The 16,699-nt window shown below is 32.7% G+C and overlaps 1 protein-coding gene across 4 annotated transcripts in view; it reads left to right on the top strand.

Annotated features, from left to right (window-relative positions):
* Positions 1-16,699, top strand: part of LOC113516630 (period circadian protein) — a 45,138-nt gene that overhangs the window by 18,932 nt on the left and 9,507 nt on the right. The window contains exons 4-20 of one of the 4 annotated variants that reach the window (XM_031911637.2): positions 1,904-2,067; positions 4,850-4,944; positions 5,414-5,488; positions 6,156-6,287; positions 7,651-7,711; positions 8,706-8,909; positions 9,252-9,480; positions 10,054-10,165; positions 10,641-10,760; positions 11,009-11,158; positions 11,364-11,482; positions 11,774-11,869; positions 12,504-12,650; positions 13,125-13,305; positions 13,841-13,864; positions 14,533-14,677; positions 16,525-16,656. In XM_031911637.2, coding sequence (XP_031767497.1) covers positions 1,904-2,067; positions 4,850-4,944; positions 5,414-5,488; positions 6,156-6,287; positions 7,651-7,711; positions 8,706-8,909; positions 9,252-9,480; positions 10,054-10,165; positions 10,641-10,760; positions 11,009-11,158; positions 11,364-11,482; positions 11,774-11,869; positions 12,504-12,650; positions 13,125-13,305; positions 13,841-13,864; positions 14,533-14,677; positions 16,525-16,656 — 2,186 coding nt within the window. Of the gene's footprint in view, positions 1-1,903; positions 2,068-4,575; positions 4,945-5,413; positions 5,489-6,155; positions 6,288-7,650; positions 7,724-8,705; positions 8,910-9,251; positions 9,481-10,053; positions 10,166-10,640; positions 10,761-11,008; positions 11,159-11,363; positions 11,483-11,773; positions 11,870-12,503; positions 12,651-13,124; positions 13,306-13,840; positions 13,865-14,532; positions 14,678-16,524; positions 16,657-16,699 lie in introns of those variants that run through there. The other 3 variants (XM_031911636.2, XM_052896578.1, XM_026901076.3) reach the window with 3 other exon arrangements.

Raw genomic sequence — 16,699 nt, 5'->3', positions numbered from 1 at the left:
TCATTATGACGACTAATCGCTATTTGTTCAGTGATGTTTTAGTTATCAACAGGTTTAAAACCAGAAGTGATAACCGAATGGTAAGGGGCACATTGAACCTGAATATTAGGCTTGAAAGGTTTCATCTGATGAAGTCTACGCTCCAACCTTCAACTCGAATTGTCAAATTGCTTTCAGTGCCTGCTGAACTGTGAAACAGCGAACAATATTAACAATAAGCTAGTGGAAACTATCCAAGTAGTTGGAGCTAAACTTTGCAAGTCCCAACGTTTAAAAAGAAACCGATAACTCTCTGATCACACTCTAGATCTTATGAGGAAACAGCGTGAATAATGGTTGCAGTCTTCAAAGTTTAAATTAAAATATGGGTAGCTTAATAGGCAAATCTCCAATTGTATACGGCGTGACATACGCCAGTTCAATACTGTATGCATTCAACAGGTAATAGAGCGGAATCAAGGCTCCAAAGTGCTCGCCAGAGATTTGGCTATTGAGCGAAGCCAACTGACAAACTAATACTGATACCGGTAATATAATTTCCGCCACATCTGAGATTTTGAGTAAGATTGAGAAGTTTTATGGACAGCTGTACACAATGTCGTTAACACCGTATACTGATGTGAATAAAGACCAAACAGCTAAAATATACTGGACGTGAGTTTGCAGGACATTGAAATGGCTCTCAAACAGCTTAAAAACGGAAAAGGCACCTGGGGAGGATGGATATATAGCAGAGCTTCTGAGAACGGGTGAAAAACCGGTACTTGTAGTCTTTATATATCAAAACATTTCTAGCAATAAATACTATGCTCAATGACCTCAATGGTGCTTCTCAACAGGTAGGTCTTAAGATGATGGACAATATTAAAATCATGTCTAACGTCCATGTCACACCTATACCTACAAATTCCCTGAAGTCCCTATGGGTGGGAGTAATCACTTACCATCAAGTGAGGAGTTGTATGCACGTTTGCTCCTATGTAATAAAAAAATCAAAAGAATTTATTAATTCATTGGATATTTTGCTTCGTTACTAATTTCACTTGATACTTGGTTATATTTTCATTAAGTTCTGTTGAAACATACAATAATAATATTAGATCTCCTGATTTGTTTATATAATATTGTGATCTGTGGCTATTCGCCATTAAAATTGATCTCAATTTTTTTATTAAAATATGGATATTTTAACTATTGTAATAATGTTCATAAAACACGCTACAATACTGTGTTTTAAGAACAGTCGAGCGACTACGGTGGCTGTAGCACTTAAGGGTTCCTATGCATGCGACAAAACACGTGTCATTAAATCCGTGTTAAATTATATCATAATTAGCTAATTTGTACCTTGTTTTGTTGCGTATTGGTGAGCAATTAATTAAAAGGACAGTTCATAGATTTATAGTATATAATATACTGTAAATTATAAAAATTAATTGAGAAGAATTTCTGAAGATGACAGAAAAGGTAATAGAAAATTCTTTTATGTTAATCTTACTAATATAATAAAATTTTATTAGATTATTAATAATAAAATTAATTTAATCTGCATGTGGGAAATATGAAAAAAAAAATGTTATTAGAGGTCTTAATAAGAGCAGTAGAAGCTAAAATAATATTTTTTTAGAGATTTTGTTTCTCTGCATGATTATTCCAGTGTCACGTAAAAACAATTAGTAAATTTTTCTATAGTATTAACAGTTGTATTCCTAGAGGGTTAAGTAAAAAACTGTTGTACGTTTTATCTTGTTACGCCATTTTCAAGTGGTCAACTTTACGGGTTTTCCTACTTTTGAAACCATGAGTACGAAGTAGCGGGCAAAAAACTTAATTGAAAATTAGTATTACTAATTAAGAATTAAATGTCGTAAATATTTTGATGAACACTTCGTTTACTATTTAGTGATCAACAACAAGAAAAAAGAAATAAAGAAAAAGAACCTAAGAAAAAGAAGCAACCCCAAACAGAGAATGTCATACCACAACCACCGCCTGAAGAAGAAAGCGGGCCTGTTGAACCGGTACAGGTCGTCAAAACACCCAAAGAAGAAATAATAATAAACGAAGGTGCGTGATGTTTTAATTGACTTATAATTAATTAATAATTAGTATTTATAACTAACCCTGATATATATTTTTTACAAATTATTATAGAGTTTATTACTTCATAATAAAATTATATTTATTTTATTATAATTTTATATTCTAAATTAAATACAATATTTGTATATACGTTTTTTAAAGACTAATAATATATATGTATACATTATGAATATAATATCTGTAAGATTTTATTTTAGGACTTGCAACATGAGACTCAGACAGTTTTGCGAAAAAAGCTCTGTGGGTAACAATTTGTAATTTTTTATTCAAAAAAGGTCATTCTTTTTTTTATAATTTTCTTTGTTACCTACCACATATTGAATTAGCGGTCCGTATTCAATAACCTTTCAAGCTATGTCTGGGTGTTCTAATTTATGCCCCAGATTTCATATGCATCGCTTCTCATACGGCACACAACAACAGCTTATATATATATATATATATATATATATATATATATATATATATATATATATATATATATATATATATATATTATCACTATATATATATATATACATACACATATATTATTACTTCGTTGCTATTCTATCGCATTTTCTGTCTCCACATTTCCTCTACTCTTTTTTCACTTATGATTTTTTTCGTGTTTTTCGTTAACGTAGGGAGAAATTATATTTATTAGAATTTATATCTTGCAGTATTCAATAAATTATTAGAAAAATGACAATTATTATATAGCATTTTTCGTAAAAATACCTTACAGTTTTCATGTAGCTTCATTCATTCTTACAAAAAAAACCTTCCACATGTACTTTTTTCCCTTACCTAAAGTGAGTCGTATATTTTTTTTGCTTAAATATAATTTATTAACGACAAGTTGCAGTTAGGACCGCTTTATCATCAATAGTCGGACTTGTGATCCATAGATAAAATTTCTATCGCAAAATAGTCTGAGTATTCTGGCACCACAGTAGGTATATCAGTATTTTTCGCATAATAAGTAATAAAAAAATGCGATATGTGATTGCCTACGACGAACAAATGGAAACCATACATCCAATAGATAATTATGTATTAATGTTAAAATCATATTACTATATAAAATTATAATAGTGGTAGTAGGTAATTTTGATTCGATTACTCTCAAGATGCGGATATATTTTTAGTATAACACAAAGATTTTGTAAGTATTACAAAGAAGTTTAATTAAATTTATACTCTTGGAGCCACTCCGTACAGAGAAGATATGTGTGTATCTTGCATAAGTTATATCACTCGTATTCTACGTATGACATTGTTGCTTGTGCATGTATGTATTTATTACGTACAGATACAGTCATCTAGAATCTTCCCATGTGTCGGAAATATTGGTAATAAGCAATGAGTAAATATTCTTACTTCTTTGAGTACTACTAAAGTACAGTCCCAGTCTAATGCGTTGCATTTTTAAATTTTATCTTGTTTTTGAAAACAAACAAATGTTGATTTGCCTTTCGGAGGACATGTAGAGGTGTCGTCCGGTCCGAAAGTCTTTGTTTATAACGAAAGCATCCTACGAGCTCCGAACACCAGAGCACCCCACTCTCACCCGTTTATAAGTATTTTGAGTAGTAATATTTTGCATCTTCGATCTTTGAGTCAAAATAATCTTGACTTATAACATAGGTTGTGACATTGGGTGTATAAAGGCACCATATATTTCTACTTTAGTGTTCACAGGATATTATTATTTTATACAAAGTATTTGTTCAGTAGTCGTTTTTTTATTTCATTAGTTTTCCTTTTAGCTTCAATTTTATGGAAACTATAACGTTTATTTGCTATTCCAAGCTTTATAAAAAGTGATCTTTTTCCGATATAGTATTTTTATAACTTCATTATAGTGTAGTTAGGTAAGTATATTCTTAAATCAAAGTGCTCAGTAGTTAAAATATTAGTCTCCTCACAATGAAAATTAAATTATTTGTGTGTTAATAAATTGTAATAGTTTTATTAACTCCATGAAAATATTGCGTAAATAATGTTCAAAAATATTTAAGTTCATATTTATATAAGTAATATTATATACTTTTCACATTACTCTTCAAACATTTATATATCAGATAGATATTACTTTTTTCTTCTTAATTTCCTTTTGTCACTATACAATATAAGAATAGAATATTAATACGTATTCTGTTTCTGATTACATGTAATACGTATTTTTTGTGAAATTATAATTAGAAAATAATACTTTTGAATATTAAAAGTGCTTTGATATTATTAATTCCCAACGCTGGATTAATTTGGTTTAATTGATTATTATATCTATGTCTTTTCATAAGTATACATGTTGCAATTGTATTTAATTTTTATTAATTGTAAACTCTTTTTTTTATTGTTATCCATTAATCCACAATAATCCATTGTGACACACAAATATCGTTATAATGTTTTCATCACCACAATCATTATTTGGTTTCTTATTTTGCTAGGAATAGATTCATTCAATAATTATTATCGTTACAGAAGGCCAGGGGGATTGAAACTTCGCGTCAGTTGTATTTCTTATGTATTTACATAGGTACTTTACGGCGGGTTGGTAAGAGACAAAAAATTGAAATTGTGCAATAAGGTAATGTACTTCTTGGGTACTATCCGAATGCATGGGTATGTATATATTATATAATTGAACTATTAGCTTTAGTTTCTATGATAAATGTGCCTTTTATTTCAGATTAAGTTGTAGTATTGATATATTTGTTTGTTCATCTTTATCTTCCGTCTATAATTTGTTGTGCAGTTGACCAGACACCATCGCCACAACTAGCACAGGATGAGAACGGTCCGGAAAGTATGGATGTAGCCGTTGAAGACAGACTCAGTGTTATAGATGAGGTGAGTAAATACTATATATCTATAGGGAAAACGTCAAAGGTCCTCTTCACTCCTCGTAGACGAGGTAGAGGACTCGGCGAAGCTCTTTATCCTGGTTTCATCTCCGGGGGCTATTACATACCTAGTAGACTGATGTCTTGTTTGGAGGCACCAACAGCGCAGCAATTACTCTAGTATTTGCTGTGCATCCTTTTAAGGGAGCGTTCCATCAGTAAAACTGATCTTTTTTCAATGATACATTAGTAGAAAAAAGGAACTTTATAGCAGAACATGTCGTATTATTACGTGGTGCTCAATATTTTTGTTGGTTTTCAACTCATATTTCCGTTTATTAAAAAAACGCTAACTCTATTAAAAAAATGCTAATTATATCGATTTCAATTAGCTAAGTCTAAGGTATAATAAAAAAATGAAACTGTTTTTAGAAATAATCTCACATAATAGCGGTTGAAAATATTTCTTTCCGTAGGTTGTTTCGTGCAATATATCGACGGTCAACACAATGAACCTGGTACCCTGCCGATCGACATCTTCCGCCTGTTCAGTAAGTAACTAATAATTAACACAGTTCTATTTTGTGCATCATGTGTAAATAATTGGAGAAAAAACTGTTATTCTAAAAGCATCCATACGCTTTTTTAAACTTTCTTCTAAAATTTTTACATAACAAATCGTATATAAGCAAATCATTAAAAATATAATAACTATATTATATTTTGCTTTTTAAATACATTTTTTATCATTAAATTCTATATATTCTAGATATTTTAATATGAACTTGTATATATTTCGTGAATTTATATTTTGTAAATTTTAAATTATTATTAAGAAATATGTTTTTTTTTATACAATTTAGAATGGCAAACAAGCTGACGGCCCACCTGATGGAAAGTGGTAACCGTCGCCTATGGACATGAGCAGTACCATGGATATAACAGAGTTACCGTTTCGCCCATGATACCCCCCATGCGTTGCCATTCCTGAGGACTCAGATGTTATTCCTTTGTACCCAGTAAATTCACGCCATATCCCACCCTTCAAACCGAAACACAGCCATGCAAACACAACTGCTTCACGGTTGAAACACGTATGGGACAGAGGTACCCAAGCAATCGACATTTATTCAAAGTCTCCCTTAAACTTGTTAATTTAAGTTTGAATATTAATACGTTGCATATGCTCTAATTGTTTTTATTTATTTATTATTATAGGAAGGATTTTCGTGTGTAATATCGATGGATGACGGTGTTATTATGTACACCACATCGTCTCTCACCGCTATGCTGGGTTTCCCGAAGGACATGTGGATCGGAAGGTCTTTCATAGATTTCGTCCATCCCAGAGTAAGTTGGTAAATTATTTTGTTTATTTTCCTTAAATCCTATACAGAGCAAAATAATTTCAAGTTTAAAAAAGAACTTGAGATAAAATAATGAGTTGTCATGATATGAAAGTTTAGTCGCACATGATGCTTTATTTATCTATGTATAGTGAAATAGTATTGGCACCTGAGAAGCCTACACAAATCTGTCATAATCTACACTAATATTATAATGAGGAAATATTTGTATTTTTGTGTGTATGTATATTTGTAATGAATAAACTCAAAAACTATTTTGTCGATTTCAAAAATTCACCATTAGAAAGCTACATTCATCCTGAGTAACATAGGCTATATTTATTGCTAGAAAAGATTAGGGATCCTTACTAAAATTTTAGTAACGTAACTCCAGGTGTAAAAAAATGCTATATCTTTCGTCGCGTTTGCTGCGGTAACTATTGGCGATAGAATAAAAGTATGTTCTACAATATTGAAGAAAATATCAATAACTATAAAAAACTTGCAAAACTATATGCCCAACTATTATCGTTATTTCACAATAACCACCTTTACATTTTAAAAGTTGATAGAAATACAGAATAAAATTACACCATTTTATTCATACTTCTGTTTATATCTTTATCCAAATAAATTATTTTGTATTCATAGTTGTTTTAATACCTGCAGATTACTTTTAAAATTTTTCAAATTGAAGGTTTATTCTATTAGAAAGATATTATGTTAAAAAGTTAGATATAAGAAAAGCGCCGCCTGCCGCTCGCGCCGTGTTGGCCGCGTGACTAGCTAGCCAGGCATTGAAGCGGTGCGGGAGAGGGGCAGGAGGGGACGGTCACATCTATGAAATAGGTAGACGCGCGGTCGGCTTCCTACGCACCGGACGTAATCGATATTGAACATTTTTTGACGATTTTAATTGCATTTTTTGTCGAAGTTTAAAAATATCCACCCGTGCGAAGCTGGGACGGGCCGCTAGTCAATATAAATGTTATTTCAACCACGACAATAACTAGTTATGACTCTATGAGTATGTAGTTCTCTCTATCTACTCTGTAAGGGGTCTAAATTGTCTATTGAATTTAGAAACTTCATACTACGAGGTCTGAGTGTGTAATTATTAGGTTTAGCTCTCTAAACATATTTTGTAATAGAAATGAAGAAAATTATAAATATATGAGTCCATATTGGATAACAATTTTGTAGAAATATACCCTATTGATAAATTATTTTTTATGTATATAAATAAAAAAAATATAGTTATTTATCTGTAAACCTTATAAACCTTATATTTATATATAAGGTTTATTAATCTTAAGTACATATATATGTTTTTAGATTAGAAATTTGATATATAAATTTATTTACAGGACCGGAATACGTTTGCATCTCAAATAACAAGCGGGTTGGCTGTTCCGAAAACTGTAAATGGTAAAGAAAAAGGTAAAAGTTATTTGAAAATAATCCATTGTGCCAATTTACGTTTACATTTTGTTGCATATTGCATGGAATCTGCTTTTTCGTGACATTAATGTATGGACCATAATTAAAACAAGTGAACTGGAGTAAATCTTTCGCACCTCGGTCTTCTGTGTAAAAGGGATGGTATGATAAGCCCATTTTCATTGGGTTTGTTTATTAAATACTCGTTACAAGAATATTTTGTCCGTTATTTTTTGTGCACACTACTTAGTTTATTGTCAGTTTATGTATTTATGATAATAAATATGTTAGTCCTCTTTTGTAAAAAAATACAATGTATTTATTTTTTTATGTCGTTTTTTACGAAGGGTTGTGTTTTGTATATTCAGTTTAATAATTGGCACATGGATGAACACGGTGAATGCTGATACTCTATTAGTTTGGTATACTTTCCAAATGTGTACACATAAGTGTCTTGTACACTAAGAATTTTAAAATTGAGTTAATTTACTATTTACCATCATTGATTATTATTTACTAAATCTATACATATTGAAATTCTATCTAGCATTCACTAAAACATATTAAAGTTAATAGAGAGTAAAAAAGATACTTTGCGCGTTATAGTATGGCCCGGGTAATAGGTAACAGACTTACAGAAAAAATCTAAAACATCTTTTTTTTTTGGTATTTATAATGGCAAACAAACTGACGGAATCTAATATAAACTGTGCAACGGAATCAACATTTGATAATAATACGACAATATTAGACTTAATTGCTTTCAACTCGAAAAATCTGTATGTAATTTAAACAGCTAACATGTCAGCTGTGACGTGCAAAGTATGAATTCAGTTGTTTTTACATAGAATTTTTATGTTAAAACAATTGAATTATTATGACCTCTGTTAATTTTGTGAATCTGGCTATAATCATAATGCTACGAATTTTATACGTATGTATATTTTTTAAATAATTTTATAATGCATCTCATCTGTTCCAGCTCAATCTCCAGGGAGTTCTGTGTCGACTATCGTGTGTCGGATCCGTCGGTACAGAGGACTGAACTCCGGCTTTGGTGTCAAGGAACACGGAGTGAAATTTATGCCTTTTCTTCTTAAACTCACATTCAAAAATGTAAATGAAAAAGATGGCAAAATCATTTATTTGGTGATACGAGCTACGCCTTTTGTCTCAGCTTTCAAAGGTATTTTTTATTTTCGTAATATATTTTTATTTATTTATTTATTTATTCATTAGTACAAATATGTGACGCTTAAAATATATTAACGCTGGTAAAGTGTGAAGCAGTTTAGCGAAAATAGTTATTGAGTAATTGTTTACATAAAAGTAATAAAATACAAATAATCCTTTACGATCAGTTATGATAATCACAAACACTTTTGTTTTAAAAACACTTACATGAAAAATAACATTGTTAAAAATGAGGTTAGTCTGTTCATTGTTACCCTGATTGATTTATGTTTATTGTGAGTTAAGTTTTAAACATGTTGTAAATAAATTATAAATATTTCTTCATAAATTTTAGTACCAAACGAAACTGTAACAAAAGCTGTGCCATTCGTGATGCGTCACTCTGCCAACGGTTATATAGATTACATTGACCCCGAGTCTGTCCCGTACCTTGGATATTTGCCTCAGGATCTAACTAATAAAGACGCGCTTCCCTTGTATCATCCAGAAGATTTAGTGTATTTGCGTCAAATGTATGAAACGGTTGTGAAGCAAGGGGGGATGCCGCGCTCCAAACCGTACAGGTTAGTTATTGCGTTAATAAATGTTTAAAATTAATAAAAAATAAAAATATTGTATATACTGTTGATTATAGATGCCGCCGTGTAAGTCAGAATACACTTGTACTCCACAAAGTGCCAAGAATTTCCAGCATCAACAGTATATTTCTGTTTTATATATCTTTATAAGTCACATCACTCTTGTACCACTTCGATAAATTTTATTTTATCTATATTTTATGACCGAAAATAGGTTAGGGTATTAAATATAGTTAAATAAAAATTTGTAGAAATGATACAAGTGTGTTCTAATTTATAAAAAAAAACCTGCCAACTATTGCTGATGTGGTGAACGTAACATGCTTATATCTATATAATATTTCTACAAGTATATTAGAATTCAACGTGGCAGCAACCGAGTCTACTGCTAGAAATTGAAATCGACACAAAGATTTCAATGCCGGCCAAATTCGAACTCATGACTTTTGCGGTCTGCAAGATGTGGTAGTATTACTTGGCTTTTACAAATAAAGGTTGCCTGAAAACTAAATTCATTATTAATACATGTTAACACATAATATATATTCACATTTTCAGAATGATGACTTACAACGGTGATTATATAAAAGTAGAAACTGAATGGTCTTCTTTCATCAATCCTTGGTCTAGAAAACTGGAATTTGTCAGCGCGAAAATTTTTATTGTCGAGGTATGTTTTAATGCATGAATCGTTAAAATGTTTAAAATTATTCTCACTACAAGATACACTGAATGTGGCGCTACGTATACCTCATTTGCTAATTGCGTTAATTATAGTAAACAGTCTATATTGTTTTGATAAGTAAGGGTCAGAATAGACAATCGAAACTGCGGTAAAAAATGACAAAACACTGACCGAAAATTTCTTTTGTTCTCATATTTGTGCTTATTATAGCTCCTTGCGACTCCGTGAACTGCCGATTGTCGCCCTTTTGTTATACGAATTTCAATCGTATGCTTGTGTATCTAAAGTTAATTTTCAAACAACAACAAGATAGTCTTGTCTTCCGTCAATCTGTTTGATTTTTTTACAAATTTTATAGAATAAGATAATAATATTAAATAAGGTACAGAAAGATTTGATTATGTATATTATATGAGTATACACATCTATCCTATGATATATGTGAGCTATATTTTTTCAGGGTCCATCTAATCCAGACGTTTTTCACCCAATGGAATCAGACAAAGTTTTGAAACTAACTGAAGAGGAGAAAATTAAGTCACACGCATTAAGAGAAAGCATTGTCAGAATTTTAAATGAAGTGAGTAAATTATTACACGTACCATAACTGTCCCTTTTGCTTATTGTTTTCCTAAAATATAAGAGATGGAAATTAATTCGATGTGGTCAATTCCTGTCTCTTATGAATCATAAGTCTGTATTGTAGTTTTACAATCTTGTTACTGTTATTTGATTTGGCTTTTCTTATTTGGATTTCAGAAATGAAAGTTGGTAGTTTATATTGTTTTATTACTGAGGTTCTATGATAATAACTATAAAATTTAATAGGTGCTGACAAAACCTGCGGAAGTAGCTAAACAACAAATGAGTAAACGGTGCCAAGATCTCGCCGTCTTTATGGAAAATCTGCTGGAGGAACAACCAAAAGCGGATGAAGACTTACGTTTGAAAATACAGGATCAAGACAATAGCTATTATGTGAGTTCTCACAATTTAATGGAATTTAGATTTAATATATTTATACAAAAAGTAGGATTTTGTTACAAAATGTGTGACCAACTTAATGGTAATGTTGATGTTGGTAGAAATGACGTTTAGTATAAATGTTCAAGTTAGTTACTTGAACATTCATTTATATATGATTTACATTACATGGTAAATCATAAATAATTATTTTGTGCAGGAGCGGGATTCAGTGATGCTCGGTGGCATATCACCTCACCATGACAACAATGACAGCCAGTCCAGTACCGAGACACCGCTTAGCTATAACCAACTCAACTACAACGAAAATCTTCAAAGGTTACTATTTGTTTATTTGTTCTTTGAGTAGGGTTTTTTTTTTTTATTTAAGAAGATTGTGTGTAATAAACGGTAATTGTTGAGAGGCATTAAAGAGGAGGAAATTGTCGATTTTTAATTAGTAATTCATTACTATTAGTAGTAATAATAATATTTAAATTTTAATAAATATACTTTTTATTTTATATAATTTTGTTAATGTTATTACATAAAATTGTGAACTACTTTTTTAACGTCAGTTCATTGGTGCTTATTGTTGAATTTAGATTTTATATTATATATTTTTTCCAGATATTTCGACAGTCATCAGCCTTTTCGTTCTGAAGATTTTATTTTCGGGCCTGGTGGATATATAGTGACGGAAAAAATTACCCATCCTCTAACAAGGTTTGTATGAAAAATGGTAGGATCAATATACAAGATTGCTTCAATGTCTCCTTTGCTTACTGTCAACCGAAAAGGATTACTAAGACTCTAATAGACGGTAGGAGACTTATAAAATAATAAACTTATCTAGATTATTCATAGCTAGCTGGGTAATATACTAATTAGTAAATAATATACTAATTTGTAATGTAATCTTTACATTCGTAAAGGCCGAGGTTTAAACCATATGATAATAAACAATGGTAATCATGGTTAACTTATTGATATGGGTACTCCTAATTGGCGTATCCAACGTTTGTACTAATATAAAATTTTCTAGGTTCTCATCAATACACATCGTAAATGAAGTAACGTACCTGAAACACGTGATTCAAATGCTCGGACGGAGATATACGCAGAAAAGCTAGTTGTCATTATTAATACCCCCCCCCCCCCCCCCCTTACCTTACCTTACCTTATATAATTGTTTAACATTATTTATCATAGACGAAACTGACCTCTATATTAATTCTGTGGATCATTGGCTCATATTCCTCTGTGTCTATCTTGGAAGGGTGTTTTATATTAACTAGCCGTTATTTATATATATTAGATTGATTTTTTTATGTTTTCTTACATGCATTTATTTTTGTAGCTGCCTGTCCCCGTTAGCGACAATTTCCGGAGACTCTGTCGAGATGAACAGTTCTTGCGGGAGTAACCCGGACTTAATGCCGATTAGTTGTGCCCCTACATTGAGCGGATTCCAACAAGTGCGGCTCACCGAGGCGATTATTAATAAGTTAGTAGTTATTATTATATGTTATACTAGCGGCCTGTCCCGGCGTCGCACGGGTGGACATTTTTAACATTCCTTTTCACTGCTCTGTTCCTATTAATCGTAGCGCGATTAAAACTATAACCTGCACAGGAGTATGAAGAATAATTGTACCAAGTTTCGTTAAAATCCGTCAAATAGTTTTTGTTTCTGTAACGAATATATGATATATGGTAATCTATAACGGTGATAGATGAGAATGAAAACAGGCCAGTTAGCCCATCATGATGAATTCATCAGGAATTAACCATGATAGTTTCCAGGGGGAACCGCGAGGAGATCGAACTGGTTAGGTATATTGCTAGCAATGGGATTCTTAGTCTCCATTACTAACAATCCCTTTCCCCCCTGACATTCTATATTCATTCAAATATTCCTATATTTTTGATATATACATGGTTGGTGATTCTAATTAAGTGATACATAATGTTTTTTCAGGCATAACGCAGAAATGGAAAAGGAGCTGATGAAAATTCATAGAGAATTAAGCTGTAGTACCAAAGGTGAAAGAGAAAAGATATCCAAGGAAAACAGGAAGAAGAGGAAAGAGCATTTAGCAAGATGCAATGCAACTTTCCAGCCAACTGCAGCCGGCACTCCGTCTGTCGCTGAAACCCCGGTAGAAGATCTACTTATTCTATTCTAGCTTTTATCCGTGTGACCAATCAGGATGAGTAGTTTATGCCCTCTATCTCTTATGGTACATTTATATCTTAGTGATTTATTAAGCTATTCAGGTTTTAAGAAGTAATAAACAAATAAATACACAAACAAACTCATATTCACATTAAGACTTTCAAGAAAGTAAGCATAGTTATTATCAACCTTTATCAGTATAGTCCGAGACAACAAAACTTAGATGCCGAATTAAAACTATTATAATGGCCGTATGTCATATGGATTTTTTATGGCATTAAAGAATATTTGAACTCAGATCTTCTGAACCATTTTTATGGATTTATTTAGTTGCATAAATGTGGTATCTCCTAAGCATTTTTTTTCTAATTGAATATTTGTTGAATAATATAATTATTAAGAATCCTGCAACAAATTAGAGTAGTAGTAGTCTTCACTACTTTATCTAAAATCCTTTTAAAACTTTTATATTTATATTGTTGATGATGTCTATATTATTATTATTTTCTTTGAAATAGCGCTCACGAAAGTCTATTCAAAATGTGAGTAAATTACTTGGTGTGATATTTAATTCTATTCATTTTAATTGTATTACAAGAAAAAGGCATTTGTTAAAAGTCTGAAAGTTATTTTAGTAACAAAAAATACGTAAGAATAAGTCATCTTTTAAATAATATAAATACGTATGTAATCGTAGAAGACGATTAAAAAAACAGATGGACTGTGTGGAAGATGATATGCATGAAATAATAGTGAGTCCGAGTGTGATGCTTTATAAGGATTAGAGTAAGAAGAAAATATATTCTTGAATATACAAAATTCTGTGGTACGTTTATCTTTATTGATTAATCGATTTCAATGACATTTATAAATGTGAATTAATTTGTGTGTATGGTTTTTTCCGACAAGATAAAAAAGGCCCCGCATGTGGCGGTAGGGGGTCGTTAGCAAAAAACAGTTTGCCGAGTCAGCTAATTTATTACAATAAATAAATATGTAGCATATAATATTTTTGAATATTCTTATTTCTGTTGACTCTGGAAATTTGAGGCACTTGGTAAATTTGGAATCCATCTTTATAAGTAAGAAAATACTCCCACATGTACATCTATTTCTCATTTATGACTATTCCTGACAGTTACCATGTTAATAATATGGAAATGGTTATGAATTATTTGATTCGAATTTTAACGAAAGTGTAAATTTACAGCGTCATGGGATAAAGCGCTCAAAACAATTGGACTTTGAAGAGAGCTCACACAAGCATCATTGTTCATCGACGCGGACAACTCGACGTAAGCAAACGACGAGCGCTGCTGCAGCACAATGCTCCTCTACAATCACAACAACCGTAGGTCTGTATATCATTACAACTGTAATTACAACAAAGTAGTGCCAATTCCAGAAATGGATAGCAGCATCCCTTTTAAATATCTCAAAAGACCTAACTGTGGTTGCCAAACCACCTGCCAAGCATGGCAACTACTAGCAAAACCCCCCAATGGTAAACACTAAAGAAGCGGCCCCCAGTCCCCGGCGGTTCCGCTATTCCTGATCACTGTAGCGGTCACGGTAATGCGAAGCAAAGGGTGCTAAGAATCTCCGGCAGAGATACTGCTACCAACCCCAGCAATTGGGCCTGGCAACATATAATGCACGAACCTTAAGGACCAGTTAGTTACACTGGGATATTATAGGATCATTTGAAGTCCGAAGACATGGGAAGGATACGATGATTTTTGAATCCGGCAACTTGTTCTACTACCGGGAGGGACCCGACACCACCGTGGGACGGATGGTCACCCTCTGACCATCCGTCCCACGGTGGCGTCGGGTTCATCGTCCGCACGTCCCTTGTTAATAATGTTCTAAAGATAAAGAGTGTGTCCGCAAGGGTGGTATACCTGATACTCAGAATTACCAAAAGGTATTCGTTGATGAAGGAGAGGCAGTCTATGAAGGCATTACAAGAGCCATGCATTGTAATACTCAATATACAGTATTAACAGGGAACTTTAACGCTAAACTGGGCAAAAAGAAAGCTGATGAGATGAGAATGGGCAACTCCCTTCAGCAGTGACAGATTGACTATAGGTATATCGAAGTCTTGAAGTGTATGTACAGTAAGGCTACGATGTTTACTCGAATATAGAATCAGAGTACGAAACCCACTGTGGTGCAGAAAGGTGTAAGACAGGGGACATCATATTCCCGAAACTCTTCATAGCTGCATTGGAGGATGCTTTAAAACTTTTGGGCTGCAAAATATATAGTATAAACATCAATGGCGAATACATCACTGGCCTTTGATTTGCTGATGACACCAATAATCATGGCGAAATCCCTGGAGGATCTGAATACTATGTTCTATGACCTCAATGGTGTTTCTTAACAGGTAGGTCTTAAGAAGAATGTGGACAAGACTAAAATCATGTGTAACGTCTATGTCACACCTATACCCGTTACGATTGAGAACACTACTCTTGAAGTTGTCGATGAGTATGTGTACCTGGGACAAGTTGTCCGAATGGATAAGTCCATCTTCGACCGAGATGTCAATCGAAGAATTCAACTTGGCTGCGCAGCGTTTGGAAAATTACGCCATATCTTTTCATCCAAAATACTTCAAAGTTTGAAGACGAAGGTCTTTAATTAGTGCGTGTTGCCAGTGATGACTTATGGGACCGAGACATGGTCCTACACGATTGCTCGTATGCAAAAGCTTCAATTTACTCAGCGGGCTATAGAGAGGGCTATGCTCGGAGTCTATTTGCGTGATTGAATATGAAATGAAGGTATCCGCAAAAGAACCAATGTGTGGGCCGCATGCTTCTTCGATTAAATTATTTCTTTCTTTCTTCTTTCTAATCGACATAGACCGAATGATGGAGTAACGACCTGAAATGCATTGTAGGGAATCAGGTGGATGCAGGTGACTCAGGACTGTTCTTTATGGCACTCTATGGGGAAGGCTTATGTCCAGCAGTGGACAGATAATGGCTGAAATGACAATGATGATGAGTACCAATTTGGCCCAATAACGCTTGATTGCGATCCAGCGATCCCAAGATCGAATCCCAACTTAGACCTCTGATTTTTCAAATTCATGTTTAAAATTCGTCATATAAAACTGATTATTACTCGCTTTGATATAATACTATAACTGAGTCTGCTATATTAATATAGATATTTTCTTCGCCAGCTGCCAACCATTGGACACCGAACCCAATGAACAACATGAACACGTTCATACTGGGCGTCGGATTACCACAACAAATGTCGATCATAAGACCGGTGCTTCCGCAACAAATGCCTACTATGACTGCCGTGCCAGGTATTGTTTACTATCATAATATATATATATATATATATATATA

The sequence above is a fragment of the Galleria mellonella genome, unplaced genomic scaffold, assembly GCF_026898425.1.
Source record: "Galleria mellonella isolate WM207_F2 unplaced genomic scaffold, CSIRO_AGI_GalMel_v1 utg33, whole genome shotgun sequence".
Classification (NCBI taxonomy): domain Eukaryota; kingdom Metazoa; phylum Arthropoda; class Insecta; order Lepidoptera; family Pyralidae; genus Galleria; species Galleria mellonella.
Note: the sequence above shows the minus strand (reverse complement) of the source record. Positions and strands in the feature narration are given on the sequence as shown.